Source organism: Geotrypetes seraphini, chromosome 5 (assembly GCF_902459505.1).
Source record: "Geotrypetes seraphini chromosome 5, aGeoSer1.1, whole genome shotgun sequence".
Classification (NCBI taxonomy): domain Eukaryota; kingdom Metazoa; phylum Chordata; class Amphibia; order Gymnophiona; family Dermophiidae; genus Geotrypetes; species Geotrypetes seraphini.
This window is the reverse complement of record NC_047088.1, coordinates 243,971,216-243,995,117: the sequence shown is the minus strand read 5'-3', so window position 1 is coordinate 243,995,117 and position 23,902 is coordinate 243,971,216. Positions and strand designations below refer to the sequence as shown.

Sequence of the window (23,902 nt, the reverse complement as noted above, 5' to 3'; positions counted from 1 at the left end):
TCGCGCACAGCCCGTGGCGTCGCCGGCAGGAGTGGAGCGTTCCATTCACTAAAACTAGGGGAGGAGAGAGAGCCCGGGTCGAAATCACCCACACCGAGTAGGATTTATACACTGACCTGATTGGGAAATATAACTATTATTGGATTGGCTTCACAATCCTTGCATATTTTATATTCTACCTGGGTGAGTTAATTCCGGGCTGGTCATACCACGGTTGCGGAAGGGGGGGGGGGAGTGCTGAGGAGGTAAGGGTACGTCACACATGGAAGCCGAAAGGTGTGGGAGATTGGAATGTTGGTAGCAGCCAATTGGATGCAAGCTCGAGGGAGATGCGGTCCTAGCGTAAGAGGGGTTTATATGAGGTCACTGTGGAGCGGGAGTGAAAAGTTCGAGCTTTAGGCGTTTTCCACTTTTAAGTGGCAACGGAGATTAATGCATAGCAGACGCGTGTGGATGTGAAAGTAGGAAAAGCTTTAGAAAGAAGACACATTTCTCCAACGCAATCTCACCTCATACACAGCCCTCAAAATAAAAATAACTATACGTATACTGTACCTATATCCTGTATACTGTACGTATATCCAGTGCATATCTCCCCTTGGGCAAAATAAACCCTCTCCCCTCTCCCCTCCCACAGCAGGCAAATGAAGATTAAACATTTCTTGGTAAAGTGATAACTGGTGAGACATGAGTCCAAGGTTATGACGTGGAAATCAAAGCTCAATCGTCTAAATGGAGAACCAAAACATTGCCAAAGCCAGAAAAGGCTCGGCAAGTTCAGTTGAACATCAAAGTGATGTTAACAGGCTTTTTTTTATATACAGTATATACAGAGAGAGTTGCGGCATTGTTCGCTATGAATTTCTACCATAAGGACAAACTATCAACCAAAATTACTATCTGAAAGTGTTGAAATGACTCCATGAGAGAATCAGAGAAAGCATCCCGAACTTTGGAGGTTCCTGCATCACTGACAACATGCCCACTCACGCCGCCATCAAAATCCATGAATTTTACACAAGAAACACGATGCCACCTTACTGTCCTGACTTGGCCCCTCCTAAACTTAAATTCACGCTGAAAGGAAAGCGATTCAACACCACTGAAGACATAAAGTAAACTTTGATGCATTAACTCTTGGCGATTCCTGAAGATGCATTTAAGGACCGTTTCCAGCAGTGGAAATAACATTGGGAAAAGTGTATATATAGGGAAGGGTAGTACTTTGGAGGGGACCCAAAATCAGTCCTAGAACTTTTTGAATAGACCTCATATCACAAATTCTGGCCCACCAAGTATTGATCCAGTTCAGATGGAAAGTTTGGGTTATAGTTTGTATAAAATACCTTTTTCTAATTATTAATGTGCTTCTATGCAAAGGTTTTGCAGTAACTGCTGGGGGGATGCCAGTATGTCATCTGCAATTCCTGCAGGGAAAAGTTATTTTCCCTACATTAAGGGCTCCTTTTATCAAGCCACGCTAGCAGTTTAACATGCGTAATAGCGCGCATTAAACCGCCGGCTGTGCTAGCCGCTAACACCTCCCTTGAGCAGGCAGTAGTTTTTAGGCCAGCGCGGGGGTTAACACGTGATGAAACATCGTGTGCATTAACCCCGCTAACGCGGCTTGATAAAAGGAGCCCTAAAATTATTCACAATTAGCATGAATGCACTTAACACCTCTTCAAAAATCCTTAAGTGCACAAGTGAAAGCACATTGCCAGGTGCTAACTGCAACATGCAGTCCTTGCTCATATTGCACCCATAACCTGCACTGTTCCTGTTCCCTAACACAGCATGTAGTTATTATGTGAATTACCATGCTTTATCATGTCACTGCAGTAACAATTCCCCTATTCTCTGGAATTTCTTCTCACCTGTTCTCCAAGCCCATCTTTTATCTCCAATTCAAGGTTTCTTTAAAGACTCACCTTTTCTGCATGACATAGGATGGTGTCCCATGAGATGGGTGGAGGGCCTTCAGTGTTGTAATGTGGCTCTTCTGTTACATCCCTTCTGGATTCCATATGCTAGGTGTTCAATCCCAACCCGCAATCCAGAGTTGCAGAAATCCACAACTTTTCTGAGCACATGCTCCACCCCCTTAGCCTAAGAGCTAGTAAACATATCCAGTTACATTTTCTGCAAGCAATCTGTGCAGAAGTCTCTGGCAATTGCTCTGCTTATTTTTCTTATTTTTTCACTTAAAATTCATTTCTCGGTGGCTTCAGTAACTTGAGATCCGGTGGTCTCCTGTCAGAGAAAAGGACACAGTCTAGTGGTGCTGGACTGCAGCTTCACAGATAAACTCTGGTGGATCTGTGGAGCCAGCCTGCTGTGTGCAGTGGCGTACCTAGGGGGGGGCGGGGGGGGGCGGGCCGCCCCGGGTACCAGCCCTGAGGGGGTGTTCCCGGCCTTGCCGCTCAGTCCCCCCCCCACGCCCGAAGGACCGCTCGCCCCACTGACCTTCCAGCACACCTATGAAGCAGCCCGCAGCAGGATCGCGACGTCAGCAATCCCTCAGCTGCTTGGGCGCTGCTTCCTGCGCCGCGGTCCCGTCCCTCCTCTGACGTCAGATGAGGGGGCGGGACCGCGGCGCAGGAAGCAGCGCCCAAGCAGCTGAGGGATTGCTGACGTCGCGATCCTGCTGCGGGCTGCTTCATAGGTGTGCTGGAAGGTCAGTGGGGCGAGCGGTCCTTCGGGCGTGGGGGGGGCAGTAGCTTAAGGTAGCCCGGCGCAGGAAGCAGCTCCTAAGCAGCGCAAAGATAGCTGATGTCGCGATCCTGCTGCGGCTGCTTCATAGGTAGTGCGGGGAGGCCAGGGGGGCGAATGGTCCTTCGGGGTGGGTCGGGGCATCAGGCCTTCAGGGTGGGGCGGGCGGGCGGGCAGGCAGACTTTCAAGGGGGAGGGGGGTGACAGGCAGGCAGGCAGGCCTTCAAGGGGGGGTGCAGGTCTTCGGGGGGGGGGGGGTGCAGACCTTCAAGGGGGTGCAGGCCTTCAAGGGGGGGACAGGCAGGCAGGCCTTCAAGGGGGGGACAGGCCTACAAGGGGGGGGGGACAGGCCTACAAGGGGGTGCAGGCCTACAAGGGGGGGGGACAGGCCTTCAAGGGGGGACAGGCCTTCAGGGGGGGTGCATGCCTTCAGGGGGGGTGCCGACCTTCAAGGGGGTGCAGGCCTTCAAGGGGGGGACAGGCAGGCAGGCCTTCAAGTGGGGGGACAGGCCTTCGGGGGGGTGCAGGCCTTCGGGGGGGGGTGCAGACCTTCAAGGGGGTGCAGGCCTTCAAGGGGGGGACAGGCAGGCAGGCCTTCAAGGGGGGGACAGGCCTACAAGGGGGTGGGACAGGCCTTCAAGGGGGTGCAGGCCTTTGGGGGGGTGCCAACCTTCAAGGGGGGGACAGGCCTTCAAGGGGGGACAAGCAGGCAGGCCTTCAAGGGGGGGTCAGGCCTTCAAGGGGGGGGACAGGCCTACAAGGGGGTGGGACAGGCAGACCTTTAAGGGGGGACAGGCCTACAAGGGGGTGGGACAGGCAGACCTTTAAGGGGGGATAGGCCTTCAAGGGGGGACAAGCAGGCAGGCCTTCAAGGGGGGGGCAGGCCTTCAAGGGGGGGGGACAGGCCTTCGGGGGTGCAGGCCTTCGGGGTGGGTGCAGGCATTCGGGGTGGGTGCAGGCCTTCGGGATGGGTGCAGGCCTTCAGGGGGGGACAGACCTTCGGGTGGGGGGTACAATCCTTCGGGGAGGGTGCAGGCCTTCAGGGGTGGGGTTTAGGCGTTCAGAGGGGGACAGACCTTCGGGTGGGAGGTAAAGTCCTTCGGGGGGTGCAGGTCTTCAGGGGTGGGGTGTAGCCCTTCTGAGGGGGGACAGACCTTCGGGGGAAGGGGGTCCTGGTGTAAAAGTACACAGAGGGAGAGAGGGAAGGGGGGGGTTCAAAGATACGTGCATATGCCAGACTTTGGGGGTTAGAAATAATGGGTCTAAAAACAGAGGAGTGGGAGAGAGATGGTGCATAATGGGATTTAGGGAGGGAAGGAACAGAAAGGGAGAGAACTTGGAAACAGGGGATGGTGTGGAGGGGGGATAGAGATACTGGATAGGAGGATAGTTGGGAACAGAAAGGGAGAGATGGTGGATCCTGGGGTGGTGGGGAGTTGAGAAAAGGTGAATCTGTGGATGGAGACAAAAAAAAGGAAAGATGCCAGATCTCCGGGAGAGGGAAGGGAAACGGAAGGGGAGAACAGAGATGGCTGACGGATGGTTAGCACGGAGAAAGGAGACCCTGGCAAGCAAGACAACAAGAGCCTGGGACCAACAAGATTTGAATATTGATCAGAGAACAAAAGGTAGAAAAAATAATTTTATTTTCTGTTTTGTGATTACAATATGTTAGATTTGAAAAGTGTACATGAGACAGCTTGAAATGGGAACTTTTCTATTTTTGTGAATGGCAAGGCTGAGTTCAGTTAAAATATATGCTTTATAAGAAAATATAATAATGTGTTTTATAAAGTTTATAAGCATTGCTGGCATACTCGGTGAGGTGTTCCTAGTGTTGGTGGTGGTGGTAGCATGTCAGTGTGTTGAGAGGAAGAGGTAGTCTGGGAAATTCTGCTGAGCAAACTCTGGGCCCATTTCCACCCCCAGTTAGTCCACTCCACTCAACTGGTTCACACACTGAGTGGGTCTTTGGGTGTTATTTCTGGGTAGTTGTTTTAGAATCTCTTCCAGTGGTTTGTCAGTATCTCCTTCTGGTCCAAGGAAGGAAACTTTGTCAACCTTAGCATTGACCTTCAGAATATGTTTGTAACAGCGCTGCTTGTGTGGCATTAGGCTATGTAGTGATCGAAAGAAAAAAACAGACCTTTGCACATTTTTGCACTATATGGTGGGTGTATGAGGAGATTCATTTCCTGCACAGTTAAGTCCATGTGAAGTTACCTTGTGCTGTATTTGACATCTAGCAAGGTCTCTGTTTGGAAGGAAAGATCTAAGCTTAAAAATGAAGTGGCCAGAAGTTATGTTAAAAGTAGATAGCGTAGCTGGTTTTAAGAAAGGTTTGGACAAATTCCTGGAGGAAAAGTCCATTGTCTGTTATTAAGACATGGGGGAAGCGTCTGCTTGCCCTGGATTGGTGCACTCAGCAGCAACAAATACTAGTTTTGGCTGGCTCTTTCCCCGCATTTCTCCTCTCTTCCCCACGATTTAATATCCAGTTCAGGCAGTAAGTAAATGCATCGGCAGGGGGGGTCTGGTAAGTCTTGGGGGCTGGGGATGGAAGGTGAGAATCAGTTCTGTAGGCTATCAGAAATTTGCTTAATTATCTACTCACACAGAAAAGCAGTAAAGTCAATAGGTTCTCTGAGTGGGAACAACCTGTTTGATCTTGCACTCTTGTGATTGACCAATTGTTTATCACTGTTTAATTTATCACATTGATTAATTTGAGCACACCTGAGGTGTCCTATGATGGTGTGCACTGCAGGCAGAGGAGCCTTATTGTGTAAAGCACTGGAGAATTCTCTCCTCTCGCTTACCTCTCACGCTGAGGACACCCTGCTTCAGTATAATCATTTATATGATTTATCTTATAAACATTATTACGTGGTCTTTTCCTCAAGTGCTGAGACATCAGGTTGTTCCCACTTGGAGAACCTATTGACTTTTACTGCTTTTCTGTGTGGCTTTAACATTTTTGCTATTCAGTATACCTAAACTATTATTCAGTAGAAAAAATATGGTTTGTTCAATCAAATCCTGTGTGGACATTGGACTTCTATGAGTGAATGTTCTGCTTGATTGAACAAACTAAATTTTTTCTACTGAATAATAGTCTAGGTACAATGAAAGTAAATAGCAAAAATGTTTGAGTAGATAATTAAGGAAATCTTTTTCATATTGCTTGCTTATGGACTGGGAAAAAAGACTGTTCAAGAAAATGTCTCCAGAACTGCTTTAATGGAAAAATGTGATTTTTTTTTTTTAAGTACTTTGTGAAATTTATTGTTGTTGTGAAATTTATTGTTATACTTTGTTTAAACTTAAAAAGCGGTGTCATTAACAGTGAATCTAATCGAAAAATCGATTCAACAGGGTGAATCGAATCGAATGAAATATTTTTCTCTGAATCGGGCAGCACTATTGGCTACCATGAGAATGGGCTACTGGGCATGATGGACCATTGGTGTGACCCAGTTAGGCTATTCTTATGTTATGTTCTCATCTGTAGGGGCCTTTGTTTTCACTTCTTATTTTAATGTATTTTTTTCCTGGGAACTTATCAGTGTTTTTTTATAATGGGAACAAAAATGGAAGAGAATTAATGTGTGTGGAATGGGGGGGTAACTAATTTCTTCAGCTAAATAATTCAATCCACTTCAAACAGACATAGGAGAACTCACGCACCATTCACACACCCTCCAACCAAAAACGTCAAAAGAAAAAAACTGTTCGACAACCTCCTAGCCATTCGAGCTGCAACACTTGACCCCCAACTCTACAACCTATTGACCTCGACCACAAACTACAAAACCTTAAAAAAAGAAATAAAAACCCTTCTATTCAAAAAACACATAAAACCAAACTAACATAATCAGAACTGTCCCAAGCATCACCTGCAACTACTCCATATGTACTTCTGATGTCATGACAATTCCGACATAATTTATGTTATGTTATGTTTGGAATAATGGTTACATAAATGAGGTTCAATAAAAGAAAATTTTCACTGCCTGTTTCTATTCTGACCATTTATTCCATTTCATGGTTATTGCAAAAAAAAAAAAAAAAAAATTTTTCCATGAGGGGGGGGGGGGGTGTCAAAAAATGATGGGCCCCGGGTGCCACATACCCTAGGTACGCCACTGGCTGTGTGCCACCCTTCTTAGAATATTCGGGGTTCCTTCCCTTGGGAGTCTGCTTGCCAGTGACATTGTCACAAGTTTCAAGTGCAGGCTGTATGCATCTGGAGTGAAACCCACCCAGGCTTCCTTTCTTGCCCCCGACTGCATGGCAGAGGATCCGTGGGGGGCAGAGGTTACAGTCGGTGGTTGGCTGGTAGTCTGAAGATCTTCAGCTCTGAGCATTTGGTGCTGCTTCTGAGGCAGAAAGTCCTTTCTCTCCACTCAGCTGCTTTTAAAATCACTGACAGGCAAAAGCACTGCAAAACTGTGACATCCGTGCATTTCTGGATGCCCTCCAGCCGTTGCCCTGAGTTTTCAAAAAAGTTTGCAGCACACTGGAATAGAGCATAGTTCCAGGATCTGTGACCAATTTTGTCCAACTGAAACCTAGTGTATTTAGGCACGAATCCCCCTTATTCTGTAACACTGCACACACATTCCAGGAATGCTCCTGTTCCTTCCAAGACCTTCCCATGGCCATGCCCCCTTTTCGGATCCAGGTGTAAAATTTATGCACGGATCCTGACACCTAAAGATGTGTGTGTAAATTTTAATTTATGCCAATTAACGCTGCTAATTGATCATTGGCGCCCAATGATTAGTGCTAATTGACTCATTTGGTAATTAAATTGTAAGCACAAATTTGTACATGCAATTTTGAGCTCCATATATAGAATCTGAGGTAACTGCTTAAATCTTTAGTAAAAGGGCATTATGGGGTCCTTTTACTAAGGCGCGCTAGCCAATTTAGCACATGCTAAACGCTAACGCGTGCTAACACATTCATTATATACTATGGACGCGTTAGCATTTAGTGCGTGCTCAAATGGCTACCGTACCTTAGTAAAAGGACTACATAGGGCTCCTTTTACTAAGGTGCGCTAGCGTTTTTAGTGCATGCAGGAAATTACCGCGCGCTATGCTTCTAGAACAAATGCCAGCTCAATGCTGGTGTCAAGGTCTAGTGCGCAAGGCAATGTAGCGCGCGCTATTCCATGCGTTAAAGCCCTAATGCGGCTAAGTAAAATGAGCCCATGGGGCTCCTTTTACAAAGTCACGCTAGCGGTTTAACGCACATAATAGCATGCGCTAAACTGCCGGCCACACTAGCCGCTACCGCCTCCTCTTGAGCAGGCTGTAGTTTTTCTGCGCGTGATGAAAAGTCGTGCGCATTAAACCCGCTAGCACGGCTTAGTAAAAGGAGCCCATAGTGTCTGTGAATATTTTATTCACTGTGGATGGTTTTACATTCACTGATCTAGGACACAGTGTGTGTTGAGGGGGCAGGGGGTGGGAGGGGAGGTTTTCACCAATTGAAACTTAAGGTTGCCCTTGTTTTTAAATTAGGCTACCCGTATTTTGCAGTTTTGGATAAGATTTAAAAATTAAAGAACGTTCTTTTTATCTTTAATACATTTTACTTTTCTTATTACAAAAATATATCTGTGTTCCAATCTACTTTCTGCTTGGTATGATCACTGCACTATCCTTTAGATGGAAATACCAGGCACTGTATATTGGAAGGGGAAGACAAGGGGGCCAATACACTGTAAAAAAAAAAAAAAAATACATTAGCTCTTTTAACTGTAAAAGACTGGTGGCCCTATTAACCAGTTAATATATCTTACATATTAGAGTAATATTAATTTAATGTTAGTGTACAGGTATTGTACATACCGAGTATTAGGGCAACACCATTCCTGCTCTTGGGAAATATGCTTAATATTTCACAAGGTCAAACTGTGGACTCAAATGTAATATTGGGTTATGGAATTTGGATTGAGAAAAATTCAGGAATTATGGGTTTCAATTTATGGTTTGTTTGGGGGGTTTTAGCTTATGCAACCTGTATATTTTTATTAATTGTGCTAGAATAATCCTTATTTTTATTTTCTACCCCTCTGATGCCCAAAGTATGTAATAATCAGTTTTGCTGTATGAATAAATCCTTGAAATATTTCTTCACCGAGAGAGTGGTTGATCCTTGGAACGAGCTCCCGGTGCAGGTGATCGAGGCAAACAGCGGGCAAGAATTTAAGAGCAAATGGGATGCCCATGTGGGATCCCTTAGAGGGTTAAGTCAAGGGAACCTGTCACCGGGAGTGGGATCCCTAGGATAGTAGACTTGGGGGTGGGTCAGTAGAGTGAGCAGACCTGATGGGCTATGGCCCTTATCTGCCGTCATCTTCTATGTTTCTATGTTTCTATATTAAGTCTATTTCTTACTGTAATTGCTGGGTCCTACTGCCTTCCTTTCTCTGAGCCCTCTTAGGGCAGCTGGCAATAGCACCTGGCTTTTTTCTGGAGAGAGGACCACCAGAAAGGATGCAGTGCCAGATTCCTTGTATCTGGCGACCTCTGCTGTTGGACTAGGACTACACTGTAGTGCGTGGAAAAGTGGAAGCAGACCAGTGGGGAACCAGTCCGGATGTATAACCCCCCCCCCCACACACACACACACACACCCTGACACTGCCATGCTGGGAAATCTAAGATAATAACCTGCTAAAACAAATAAACAAGATTCCTGGGGAATTGAATGGGGGGAGGGTGGAACTATTCTTTAGCTTGCCGAGAATGCTAAAACAGTCAGAAGCTGATAGGACCTGCTGCTGGGAGAGGCCCAGTTCATTTTACACTGTGATGCCTGCATACCAGGATGGCCACTGAGGTCGGCACCAGCATGTGGCTATTCCTCTTAACTCCTTTGTTACGTGGTCTTTGGCTTGTAAGTACTGTACTCCAGTTTCGTGAATCGTGAATTTTGTTTCCATTTCTTTGCCAATACGTTTATAGGGAAACGTGTATGAATTACTGCAGCTTACGTTATCCAAGATATCACTTTTAACTAAAACCATCAACTGGAAGTGCTGAAACTCAAGAACCTGATTTAAAATCCTGAGCAGAAATATTCAATGGAAAATATTTTCCCTTTATTTACCTTCTCTTTTAATACAGAAGTGTCTGTACACTGGGATGTCAACGAGACGTCGAAACCTGATACCTAGCAAGATCCACAATTTAATTTCTTGGTCGACTTGCAATACACATAAACTCTCATCACTTTAATCTGTGTGTGAGAAAACAAAGATCCATAACATTAAAGTCAATAATATAGGGTTGAGTTATTTGTATTTTTATTTCAGAGCTAGTCATTTATTTTGAACACCAAATGTTGCTTGTAGTCCCACGGGGTTCGTCCATATAATATAATGGACACGTCAGCCTTAGTAAAAGAGGGGGTTTATAAGTTAATTACCTGAACAGAAAACAAAAAAAGGGTTCCTCCAAAGAGATTCCACAAGGAAAACAGCAGCGCAAACACAAAAGAAACTGTGGAATTGATGATCCTGTCAGAAGTAATTGCTGCTTTTTATGGGGACGGGCGGGGATGAAGGTAATTCCTTGCGGGGATAGGTGGGGACGGAGAGGATCCTGGCGGGGACGGGTGGGGATGGAGAGGATCCTGATGGGGACGGGTGGGGACGGAGAGGATTTCTGTCCCCGTGCAACTCTCTACTCCAGATATTGGAGCACTATATGTTCTTGTACTTGTACTTTATTCAAGATCCTACATGGCATTCTTCCTCCCCTAATCCCACTATCCTGGAATTCTTCGAGACCTGACACTACCAGATCCGCCCACATACTCAAACTATCTTTCTCCTCGTTAAAAGGCGTCATGTGTGCAGGTAAATTAGGGAAATCTCTTTTCTTCAAATTCACTGAGCTTTGGAATAACCTCCCTGCCCCGCTGCTGAACCTAGGCTCATTCCAATTATTCCGAAAGCATCTGAAAACCTGGCTTTTCTCCAAAACATAAAGCTATCTATTTAAAATGTAAAGCTAGCTATCCTCTTCATAACCTCTAATTTCTTATTATGTCCTTCCCTCATTTATTGAATTTGCCTGTAAAACGTGCCGAGCTCTATCTTTATGGAGATGATGCGCTATACAAACTTACGGTTTAGTTTAGTTTCTCTTCCTCTCTCTCTCTTTCTCTCTCTTCCTCTCTCTCTCCTTTTTTCTCTCTCTCTTTTCTCTCTTCCTCTCTCTCCTTTTTTTTTCTCTCTCTCTTCCTCTCTCTTTTTTTCTCTCTCTCTCACTCTTCCTCTCTCTTTTTTTTTTCTCTCTCTCTCTCTTCTTTTTTTCTCTCTTTCTCATTCTCATTAAAAGGCGTCATGAAAAAAAAAAAAAAAAAAAAAAGGCGTCATGTATGCAGGTAAATTAGGGAAATCCCTTTTCTTCAAATTCACTGAGCTTTGGAATAACCTCCCTGCCCCATTGCGGAACCTAGGCTCAATCCAATTATTCCGAAATCATCTGAAAACCTGGCTTTTCTCCAAAATGTAACGCTATCTATTTAAAATGTAAAGCTAGCTATCCTCTTCATAACCTCTAATTTCTTATTATCTCTTTCCCTCATTTATTGAATTACCTGGAAACCATGTCGAGCTCTATCTTTATGGAGATGATGCGGTATACAAACTTAAGGTTTAGTTTAGTTTACTGATTCAACTTCTGTCAATGTGCCCGAAAATCATATACTGTAGCTCCAATAACTTGAATTTGTACCTATATTATATGATGACTTCGTTATAGAAATAAGAATTGCTTATTTTTGGCCTTTGTTTTGTTGAATCATTTTGAAAAAATGATGTATTTATATTTTCAGACTGAAGCTATTTTGATGTGTGATGTGCTTGGTGTTCTGGAAAAGGAAGCAGACCTATGCTCTGAGTTACTTAATCGAGAACAGAATAGATCAGAAAATCAGCCACTCACATCAGGTAAATACTGTGATTTTATGTATTAACAATTCAAAATCTTCAATTACATAATAATTTCTTGTAGGTCTCCTATAATCCTTTTTTTTTTCACTATCTACTAAAGTTTATTCAAAGTACAAGCCTTAATTTGAAATCATAAATCTATGAAATGATCAAATCCAAAGAAACTAATGTAAATATATAGGCGTCATTTTACTAAGGTGATAAGCACTAAAGTATGCTTACCGCAGCAAAAAAAAAAAAAAAAAGGCTTACCACGGGCTGCGCTCAGGCATCCTATGGTAAATTTTGCACTTGCGCACACCACCCATTTATTTTGTAGCAGTGGAGGTGGTTCTGGGGGTGCCTAAACACACCTCCCGCTCCCCCATTCTCTGTTTCTGTGGACAACACTCCTGTCAGCTCACATCCTCGGGGGTCATCTTTGACTCCTCTCTCTCCTTCTCCGCTCAGATCCAACAAACCACTAAAGCCTGTTGCTTCTTCCTCTATGTTGCCACAATCCGAACAAAACCCTTCTCCACGCTCTCATCACCTCTTGCTTAGACTACTGCAACTTACTTCTCTCAGATCTTCCACTCAACCATCTCTCTCCTCTTTGATCCATTCAAAATTCCGCTAGAGCCGCCATACTCATATTACGCCTCTCCTCAAGTCACTTCATTGGTTCCCCATCCAGTTCCGTATACAGTTCGACTCCTCTTACTGACTTACAAGTGCATTCACTCTGCAGCCTCCCCCCCCATTTCTCTCCTCAATTATCTCCCCCTATGCTCCCCCCGTGAACTCCATTCATCGGGTAAGTTCCTCTTATCTGTATCCTTTTCCTTCCCTGTCAACTCTAGACTCCATCCCTTCTTTTTTGCTGCGCTGTATGCCTGCAACAGACTGCCTGAGTTAATATGGCAAGGTCCATATCTAGCAGTATTCAAATCCAAGCTAAAAGCTCATTTTTTCAAGGCTTCTTTCAACTTCTAGCTCCAATTCACCGTATGATACTTATGTCCATCCTATCATTCTCTCTGGAAGAAACTCTCCAACCCTATGGGCTCCGTTTACTAAGGTGCGCTAGCGTTTTTAGCGCACGCATGATATTACCGCGTGCGCTACACCGCACGCTACGCAGCTAGAACTAACGCCAGCTCAGTGCTGGCGTTAAGGTCTAGTGCGCGTGGCAATTCAGCGTGCGCTATTCCGTGCGTTAATGCCCTAACGGAGCTTAGTAGAAGGAGCCCTATATGTCTTGTCTGTCTGTGCATACTAGATTGCAAGCTGAGCAGGGTCCGTCTATTGCATGTTAAATGTACAGCACTGCGTACGTCTTTCAGGGTTCATAGACAACGGCGCGAAAGACAAAAGCGTGCGCTGACAATTGAGGGGCTCCGACGGGGGGTTTTGTTGGGGAACCCCCCCCAGTTTACTTAATAGACATCGCACCGGCATTATGGGGGGTTTGGGGGGTTGTAACCCTCCACATTTTACTGTAAACTGAACTTTTTCCCTAAAAACAGGGAAAAAGTGAAGTTTTCAGTAAAATGTGGGGGGTTATAAGCCCCCACACCCCCCACAACGCCCCCACAACGCGGCGCGATGTCTATTAAGTAAAGTGGGGGGGGTTCCCCCCCACGCCCCCCCATTGGAGCACTAAAAACAGTAATTTAGAGCGGTGCGGCGGCGCGCGCTGCGCTCAATTGTCTGGGCGCGCCTTTGTCCCGGCGCGCTTTTGACCTGACACCGTCTTTCAGCACTATAGAAATGATAAATAGTGGTAGTAGTTTCCACCTAACATTGGCAACAATATCCCTGGTTCCTTGATCTTTCCTGAAACCAGCCTGAACTTCAGGTAATTCTTGCTCCTCATATGGTTGCAACCTTAGTTATATTTCCAACAATATTTTGCTGGCATGTGGAATTAAAGCAATTGTTCTATAGTTGTTATAATCTTTGGTGTCACCTTTCATAGGTATAGGTATAAATAATAGTAATAATAACTTTATTCTTATATACCACCATACCAGCAGTTCTAGGCGGTTCACATAAAAGAATACTGGACAATCAGTGAAGGTACAATTGTATAAGAAATACAGAAATAGGAACAACATTGTCATGTAATAAATTTATCAAACAGACTAGTCTTAATCATTTTCCTAAAAGAACAGTAAGACAAGGCCTGAGAAATGGAAACACCTAACCAATTTTGCATTTTGCCTGCCTGAAATGCAAGTGTTCTCTCCCAAAAAGTCTTATATCGGTAGGATTTTAAACGCGGGGAGGAATCAGTTGGCTACCTGGGAGGCGAGGGATGCGGGAGGGTCTAGGAAGCAGAAGATAGTTTTCTTGAATGTCCGGGAGCCATATCTGCAGTCCTTACACCCAAAAGGTTGAAGTGCGATTTTAAGATGGGTGACTTGAACTAGAAGCTCAGTTTGCTGGGGTGATAGAGCGCTAGTGATCCATGGTGGGATGGGGTGGGGAGTACCATTGGGGGGTGGGGAGGGGATTTTTGGGGAGGGCGGATGGGGGTTTTTGTATGGTTCTTGCATTTAGTTACAGGTTTATGTATTGGGGATGGTTGGGGAAGGGATGTGGAGTGGCTACTTCGGGCTCATCAGAGTCCAGGGCCTCGAAGGGCCATTCTGCTGACTCTGGCCTTGTTTGCCGTGAGTCAAGTGAGGGGGGGGGGGGGTTGTTGCAGTTCTGATCTTCTCTATGTACTTGATATCCTGTTGCATATGATGCGTCAATATTTGTACTCTGAATCTTTTGTGTTTCTGTGTATTGCTCGCATTATTGTATGCATCAATAAAAATTGTTTGAACCTAAACTCGGGTAGGCAAACGGATAAGAATATCGAGTAACCTTGGTGGACCTAAACTGCTCAAAATGAGAGGAAAAGTAAACTGGAGCCAAACCAAATATCAATTTAAAGCAAGTACAGGCAAATTTAAACAGAACTCTTGCCTCAGTTGGCAGCCAATGTAATTGACGATAATAAGGGCTGACATGCTCATGTTTTTTTAGACCAAAAATCAATCGGACAGCTGAATTTTGGATTATCCTCAGTCTTCTAAGAATTTTCTTTTTAGAGCCTAAATAGATTATATTATTACAATAGTCAAGAATGGACAGAATCGAAGCTTGGACTAACAGTCTAAAAGATGTTCTCCAGCCAGTTGGCCATGTTTTTCTCTCCCAAATCTGTTGACACAGTCGAGTGAGAGCCATAATAGCACCTTGCAAGCCTTTAATTAATTCAATTGGAATGCCATCGATGCCAGGTGACTTTTTCAATAAAGCCTTAATTACTGCGATAACTTCTCATAAAATATTTGGTTCTTTTTCAACGTCAATTTCCAATTCAATTTCCCCTATGTATTTCTACATTGCTTTTTTGGTATAGATTTTCTCTATATTCCTTCTGTCTCTTTTTTCATTCCTTCTGGGTCATTCACTATTATTCCATTGACATCTGCAAACATCCCTAGTCGAGGCTGAAATTTCTGCTGCAATCTCTTAATATCCTAACAAACTAATCTAAGGTATATAAATTCAGGTCCTCAAGCACACCCAATACCATACCAGGATTCAATAACCTTCAAAAAAGTCCACAAAGTTTACTTAAGAAAACTAAGAGCCCAATATTCAGTCAATGGTGATCAGCGTTTTACTAATTGCAGCCAGTATTAAACTTGGAAATTATTTTTTTCTCTCCTTCATGTTTTATGAATGTAGTTGTTGGAAGCCATAAGAAACCAGGCTGATGGTAACATTTGGTAAAAAATGCTTTTGGTAAAAAATGTCCATTTTGTTCAACTGTGTATTATACTCCCAATAAACTATTTTGTTTTCCCTTTCCCTTTGGATATTACCCTTAAATGTACTTCCTTTCCTATCATAAAATGTATTTCATTCCCTTCTATCCTAGTGTTTCCTGTTGTAATTTGTCTATTTTTATATGATTTTATATTTTTTATATATCTTTGTTATCGTTTGCCTTATATTTATATTTTATGTACATCGCTTAGTAACTGTGATAGGCGATTAATCAAATAACAAATAAACTTGAAACTTGAAACTTTTATGCAGGGTTAGGGGAGAGTTTGACTGAGAAGGAGGGAGAGGGCAGGGGGGTTATTGTTCATAATTGGACTGTATTGTATTGGATCACTGTTTGTTTATTATGTGAATATGAAAACAATAAAAATGTTTTCAAGTAAATCCCGGAAATTCACAACTTCAAATCCTCCCCCCTCACCTCCAAAGAAAGGCATCCTTGCAAAAGTTTGTTTAATTGTCATTCTTATTTAGAACTTTTCAAATGTAGGTACTGAACTGTTATCCAAGTATGCATACGAGACAGAAATGTGCTTTTCATTTGATCTTAGGGCAGTGTGCTGGTGTATGGGATAATATGACTTGCTGGCCGCCTTCTGCAGTTGGACAGACTGTCTCTGTTCCATGTCCAGAATTTCTACAAATATTTACTGGAAACAAAGGTAACAGGTGAAAAAAAAGTAAGCAGTAGAATTTACACTGGAGAAGCATAGAGCAGGCTGTATAATAAGTGATCCTTCAGGCGTGTGTCCCAGCCAGGGGTGGCTCATAAGAACATAAGAATTGCACACTGGGACAGACCGAACATAAGAACAGAAGAATAGCCTTACTGGGTCAGACCAATGGTCCATTAAGCCCAGTAGCACATCCTCATAATGGCCAATCCAGGTCACCAGTACTTGGCAAAAACCCAAGAAGTAGCAACATTCCATGCTACCGATCCAGGGCAAGCAGTGGCTTTCCCCAGTATCCTGTTTGCAAGTGTCCAATCCAGGTCCAAATACCTGGCAAGATTCTAAGTAAAACAGATTTTATGCTGCTCATCCTGGAAATAAATGGCTTATGGATTTTTATTTTAGGAAACTGTCCAAACCATTTTTAAGCCTTGCTAAGCTAACTGCTTTTACTACTATCTCTGGCAAGGAATTGAAGAGTTTAATTATACGTTAAGTGAAGAAATATTTTCTCCGGTTTGTTTTAAATATAGTAGTTAGTAGCTTGGAAGTGAGGAATGGCCTAGTGGTAGAGCTCTTGCCTCAGCACCCTGTAACCCTGGGTAAGTCACTTAATCCCCCGTCATCGCACGCAATGAAGTCCTAGGATTTGGGGGGAAAGATTAAACAAGCGATTCATGTCTACCCATTCCTCTCATTATTTTATAGACCTCTTATATCTCCCCTCAGCTGTCTCTTTTCTAAAGTGAAGAGCCCTAGCCACTTTAGCCTTTCCTTATAGGGAAGTCGTCCCATCCCCTTTATCATTTGCTTCACCCTTCTCTGTACCTTTTCTAATTCCGCTATATCTTTTTTGAGATGTGGTGACCAGAACTGCCCACAGTGCTCAAAGTGTGGTTACACCATGGAGCGATACAAAGGCATTATAACATTTTCATCTTTGTTTTCCATTCCTTTTCTAATAATTCCTATCATTCTATTTGCTTTCTTAGCTACCGCTGCACACTGAGCAGAGGGTTTCAATGTATCATCAACAATGACACTTAGATCCTTTTCCGGGGCAGTGACTCCTAACTCCCTGCATCACGTTTCTATAGTTTGGGGGTCCTCTTTCCTACATGCATCACTCTGCACTTGCTCACATTAAATATCATCTGCCATTCGGATACCCAGTCTCCCTGTCTTGTGAGGTCCTCTTATGGTTTGGCAATTTTAATTATTTTATTTATTTAAGAGCAATTAATATACTGCCCTTTATTAAACATACTAGTGTTTAAGCCTGTTACATTAACGGGTGTTAGAAAGCAGGCCCCTTTCCCTCTCCCCCTCCAGTTCCTCCCTGACTGTCCCTCCATGGCCCCCATTCTGTGTTCCCCCCCTAAGCAAAATGATCTGCCTCCCAGCACACCCCTCCCCCAAAGCAGACCCCTTTCCCTCTGCCCCTCCAGTTCCTCCCTGACTGTCTCTCCATGGGCCCCCTTCTGTCTCCCCCCCAAGCAAAGCTGTCTGTTTCCAAGCACATCATCAGAGACGCAGCAGAGCAAATCAGGGCAGTAGAGGCCGCGAAGCATCTTATTTACAGTACTGTGGCCGCTGCTGGAGCCAGGAGGTTTGTCGACCGCGGGAAGGGAAGGGGGTGGCAACGGCGGCAAGGGACTAAGGGAGCCGGCTAGACCGCGAGAAGGGAAAGTGAGATGGGAGGGTCAGACCATGGTGAGAGGCTCAACGGGGATTCGGGTGGGGGGGGCCAAGACGACGATGAAGACGAACTGAAAAGAACTCTAGGCGTGCATGCGCACTACTCCTGCGACCACAGACCTACATCTCACAGATCAGGGAAAATGGAAGCACGCAAGTAGGAGTGCGCATGCGCGGCTAGCGTTTTATTATATAGGATGGCCTATCTAGTCTGCCTACCCCTCCTACCCCTCCTCTCCCTGAGCGATCCAACGTACTTGTCCCAAACCTTCTTGAATTGCACATACCAGAGTGCCTTCTCCCACACAGTGTGTAGCTGCCACGCGTTCTCACGAGTCCTGCGGGAACTCAGGGCAGCTATTCAGCGAGCGGCTCAGCACCGGGCAGGAGCGAGGAAAGCTCTCTCATGCCCAGCACATGGCTGAGCTGGGATAACTTGAGGAGGCCATTTAGGGAGGGGCTCAGCGTGGGCAGGAGCATGAAAAGTTCACTCCTGCCCGGTACACAGCTAGACCACCAGGGATTCAAAAAGGTACTTGGGGGAGGTGGGAGGGAAGTAAAAAAAAATTGCAGAGTCAGCCGGGTCAGAAGACGGGAGGGATCCCTCCTTGTCTCAGCCAACCCCAACAAGCCATACGGCAGGCCCAGCGGAGGCCTGTAACAAGTACAGGGGGGGGGGGGCGATAACCCCAAAATAAGCCAAGACCACCATTTTTGGGCCATTTCTTTGGCCCCCAAATCTCAGTTTATATTCGAGTATATACGGTATATCAAAAATGTAGCTATGAGATCAATTTGAATAAACATAACATCTCTACAATTATCGCTGAGTTATAATTTCATCAAGCATTCTCACTAGTAGAGTCTCTGTATTATATCCTTTACAGAAACTAGATTGATAAGGATGAAATACCTTAGTGGAGTTCCAATATCGTAAAAACTGATTCACTACTGAATAACTTTGTGTTGTCAGCAAATTTAATCACTTTGCTCGTTATTAGTTTCTAAATCATTTATAAATATATTAAAAAGCAGCAGTCCCAGAACAGACCCCTATTTACCCTTCTCCATTGAGAATATTGACTATATAACCTTATTCTATGTTTTCTATGCTTTAACCAGCTTCCTTCTATCCCGTGACTTTCTAATTTCCTCAGGAGTTGTTCATAAAGTACCTTGTCAGATGCCTTCTGAAAATTCAAGGCCCTACTCCCCTTGTAGCCCAGCATCTCCCCTTTCTTCCTTTAACCTTCCTGGTCTTGGATCTCTCTTTACTTTCCCTACCCCACCCTCTGGCATCTTACTTTCTCTCTTCCCTCCTTGTCCAAGCAGCTCCCCTTCCTTTGCATGCTCTACCATCTCCCCTTACCTACTCCCTCCCAGTTCTAGCATCTTCCTTTCCCTACCCCCCGCCCCTCATCCAGCAGCTTCCCTTCTCTTCCCTACTCTTCTCACTCCTTCCTCAGGGGTCTGAGATGTCCAATCTATCACATGTAGAGAGTGATGCGGAAAACAACGTAGTAATATGGTCATCAAAATTTTAGAAACTGGTGCAAAAAAAATTTCCTTCTGAGCTGACGCAGCAGCCCCTGTCTCTGCCCCTACTTGTCCAGAATATCTCCTTCCTTTGCCTATCTCCTGTGCTCACCATCTCTCTTTTTCTATCCTCCATGCATAGAATCTTCCCTTCCCTTACCCCTCAAGCTATCCAGCATCTCTCCTTCCTTAATTCCGCAAAAGTGTCCAGCATCTCCCCTTCTCCACTTCCCTCAGTGTCCAACAAATCTGCTTAATTTGCCTAACCCCCACCAGGTGTCCAGCCTCTCCTCTTCCCTTCCTTATGGCCCCAAGGAGTCCAACATATCTGCTTCTTTGTTTTCTTCCTTAAGTTCCAGCATCTCCCCTTCCCTACCTCCAAAGTGTCCAGCATTTCATCTCTTTTACTTATCACTGCTCCAGATGTTCTGTATATTTGCTTTTTTTAACAGCCCATGCAGTCCAGCATCTCTTTTTCCCTTCTATAGCCCCATGATCCAGCATCTTCTTTTCCCTACAACACCCCCCCAGGTCTTCAGCTTCTCCCCCCTCTTTTCCCTGTCCCCAACAAGTTGTCCTGCATCTATCCTTCCCTTCCCTAACTCCCAAGGTGTCCAGCATCTCATCTCCACTTTCTAATCCTACTGCAGCATCCGACATCCAGCATTTCCTCATTCTCTTTCCTGCTCTTCCCTCTGCAAGACCTGCCACTGCCACTGCCACAACTTAAGAACATAAGAATTGCCGCTGCTGGGTCAGACAAGTGGTCCACTCACGCGGTGGTCCTTAGGTCAAAGACTAGTGCCCTGAGTCTAGCCTTACCTGCATACATTCTGGTTCAGCAGGAACTTTTCTAACTTTGTCTTGAATCCCTGGAGGGTGTTTTCCCCTATAACAACCTCCGGAAGAGCGTTCCAGTTTTCTACCACTCTCTGAGTGAAGAAGAACTTCCTTACATTTGTATGGAATCTATCCCCTTTTAACTTTAGAGAGTGCCCTCTTGTTCTCTTTACCTTGGAGAGGGTGAACAACCTGTCTTTATCTACTAAGTCTATTCCCTTCATTATCTTGAATGTTTCGATCATGTCCCCTCTCAGTCTCCTCTTTTCAAGGGAGAAGAGGCCCAGTTATGTGTTAGAATTATTTAATTTTTTAAATATTATAAGTATTTGCTTATATGTGTTTGTGTCTGCTGCTCTTGCTTAGGTGTTATTTATCGCAATTGCACCCATGAAGGCTGGTCTGCCATTTTCCCAACGGTTGATGTTGCTTGTGGATATGAAGTAAATGACACCAGCAGTGAAGCCAGTGTAAGTCTGACTGGTTTGTGACAAAGTGTCGGGTTTTGAAAAGCCGTCCTACACTTCTGCAAAGAGATTTCTAACCTCAGGTGTCTAGTTACAGGAATTGCCTTTTAAAGTTTTTAAGGAGTGCTACCAAACTGAATGTGCATTAAGGGATGTACCTCCCTAACTGCAAACCATTGCTTCTCTATCCTGCCCTGCTTCTGTTTGTTTGCCATGGTATACACTGTCTGTGCCAGGGGAAAATAAAACAACAGGACAGATGTTGCCAAGGCATATTTTGTGTTGAAGGGGAGTGTGTGGGGCAGTGGTTAAAGCTAAAGCCTCAGCACTCTGGGGTTGTGGGTTCAAACCCACGGTGCTCCTTGTGACCTTGGGCAAGTCACTTAATCCCCCCATTGCCCCAGGTGCATTAGGTAGATTGTGAGCCCGCCGGGACAGGCAGGGAAAAACGCTTGAGTACCTGAATAAATTCATGTAAACCGTTCTGAACTCCCCTGGGAGAACGGTATAGAAAACTTGAAAAAAAATAATCCTGAACTTTGGTCTCTTTTACAGAATTCCTTTTACATGAAATTGAAGATCTTGTACTCAGTCGGGTACGGCGCTTCCCTTGGGACACTGACGGCGGCCTTAGTGATCCTTGCTACCTTTCGGTCAGAAAATTTTTTTATTTCATTTCATGTCCTTTCTGAACAAATCAAGGGCCCATTTTTACTAAGCTGAGGCCGCTTTCAGCACAACAGTAAAATGGCCGATTCTCCATAATTCCATTAATAGTTAAGTGCTAATTTTGTTATATCTAACCAAAAACAAACAATAAACTCAGTGGTCAACAAGTATCTAATACTAAATTTCTGTATAAAACCCCACTAATATTCAACCGTGAAGTTTGAAAGGTTTATCTATTCAAATGACATTTTGTCAGGGTGAAAAAGCCTCAGAATATGGAGCAGTATACCGAATTCGGGTTTTTATCGTGAAAAAAATTCACTGGCTCCTGCTCATGTCATAGGCAAAAACCCTGCAATCTATTAATTTTTTTAGTTTTTTGTTTCATAAAAACCATTACTGTATTTTTCGCTCCATAAGACGCACTTTTTCCAACCCCAAAAAGGAGGTGGAAAAGTGGGTGTGTCTTATGGAGTGAATACACCCCCCCCCCCCGGTACCTGCACACTCTCCTGCTGGACAGCTGGCTTTGGTAGTGAAGAACTGACCTCAGCTAATCACTCAGTGGCGCGGGACCAGGCAGGAAGTGCAAAGGTCATACTCCTGCGTCGCACCGCTCTGCTACCAAAGCCAGCTGTCCAGCAGGAGAGCACGCTGGACCACCACAACTTTAAAAAGGTACGAGGGGTTGCGGGCGGCTTCAGGCTGTGGGTGGGCTGCTTTGGCTGTGGGCGGCTTCGAGCTGTGGGCTGCAAGTGGACTCCTTCGGCAGCAGATGGCTTCAGGCTATGGGCTGCAGGCTGCTTTGGCTGCGGGTGGCTTCGGTCTGTGGGCTGCAGGCTGTGAGCGGGCTGCTTCAGGCTGCGGGTGGGCTGCTTCGGGCTTCCCAGCACAAGACCACCAGACGCACTCCCCTGTAGAGGAGGAAACTTTTTTTCCTTGGTTTTTCTTCCTCTACAGGAGGTTGCATCTTATGGACGGGTGTGTCTTATAGAACGAAAAATACAGTATCTGTTTTAACATTAATCATTGATAGTTACCTACTGGCTAATTCATTATTTTAATCGTGCCATTAAAAACTGGCACTTAACTGTAAACATCTTTTATAGAATCAGACCTGGAAGTGTTAACCAGTTAACACATTTGCATTACTGAACATTCACTGTATAAAGTAGGGTTAATGCAGGAGTAGGGTTACCATTTTTGTGCTGCAAAAATCCAGACACATGGCCCTGCCCCATTCTGCCCCAGCCCCTCCCAGTTCAGCCTCCAGCCCCGCCCCCATAACCCTTCTCTTTTTTTCCCCGACAAGATCCGGCCGCATCTGAAGGGCCTGGAGCATGAGCGGATGTGTGTGGCATTATCTGTGCATGCTTAGATGCCCTCAAGATGCGGCCGGAGCTTGTCGGAATTTTCCAAAACCCAGACAAACTGCTGGGTTTTGGAAAGTCGATCCGGGACGCTGGATAGTCCTCTAAAAATAGGACATGTCCGGGTTTTCCCAGATGTCTAGTAACCCTACACAAGAGCACTTAGGCCCTAATTACTGAGGAAATTACAATCAAATAATGAAATTTGGCTTAAGTTACCAACTAGCAGATCATAATACCAGCTAGAACCGGTATGGAAGTTTGAAATGTTCTATCTCTGCTCTATCTCTGTGTATGAGTGCGGTCTAAAAACCTTTTACATATACCTTTATTAGAACTGAAAAAAAGCTTGATGTATTTAATGTAATCTGTGGCTAATGTGTTTGCTGATGTAACCCACCTTGAATTCTATTTGTAAAGTTGGCTCTTAATGGCCATATTAAATTACATTCCATTTTTGGTATATGTCTTATTTTGTATTGCAGAGATGAATAAATGTTGTTAGATGATTCTAGATTATTAGTGGCCAGCTAAGTCAGGGACCCATAGTTAGGGTGACCAGGTTACCCATTCCAGAAGGGAGACTTTTTGGCCAGTCCTGGTTTTAAAAATTACATCCCCCCAAAATGGCTGCTGTAAGCTGGATGTGCTGAGTCGCTCGCGTCAGGACAGCGATTTCGTCAAAGCAATTTCTTAGCGGTTAACATAACTTACCGCGATGCCTAAGAGAAGGGGCCGGGCGCTGCTTCTGCCTCGCAGTGCCCCGGAGCTCCAGGTCTCGGCAATATCCAGGAATTCCTGAGGCGAAAGCAGGAGGTCTCGGCGTCATCGGATGGTAGCCCGCTGAGGACACAGGGAGGTGAACCCGCAGTGGAACCTCTTGGGCCTGATACTACTCTCAGCCCCGATGACAAGGCTTCACCCCCGCAGCCTCAGGTTACCAGCTCCCCCAGGGGTGGGGAAACCCCGGAAGCCGAGGTGTTCTCTTCTCTGCAGATTCATCTCTGCAGGAGGGTGAAGCCCAGAAGACATGCTCCGAAGAAAATCTACAGAATGGTGAGCACTCTACACTGATACAAGTTCCGGTCTTATTAACTAAGCCCGCTGAAGTGACTCTAGATTCTTTAT

At 44.9% G+C, this 23,902-nt stretch overlaps 1 protein-coding gene across 1 annotated transcript in view; it reads left to right on the top strand.

Annotated features, from left to right (window-relative positions):
• Window positions 1–11,586: 11,586 nt before the first annotated feature.
• The window catches only part of SCTR (secretin receptor), a 33,357-nt gene continuing 21,041 nt past the window's right edge, over window positions 11,587–23,902 (top strand). The window contains exons 1-4 of the mRNA XM_033944131.1: window positions 11,587–11,686; window positions 16,072–16,182; window positions 20,635–20,738; window positions 21,291–21,388. Coding sequence (XP_033800022.1) covers window positions 11,587–11,686; window positions 16,072–16,182; window positions 20,635–20,738; window positions 21,291–21,388 — 413 coding nt within the window. The remainder of the gene's footprint in view (window positions 11,687–16,071; window positions 16,183–20,634; window positions 20,739–21,290; window positions 21,389–23,902) is intronic.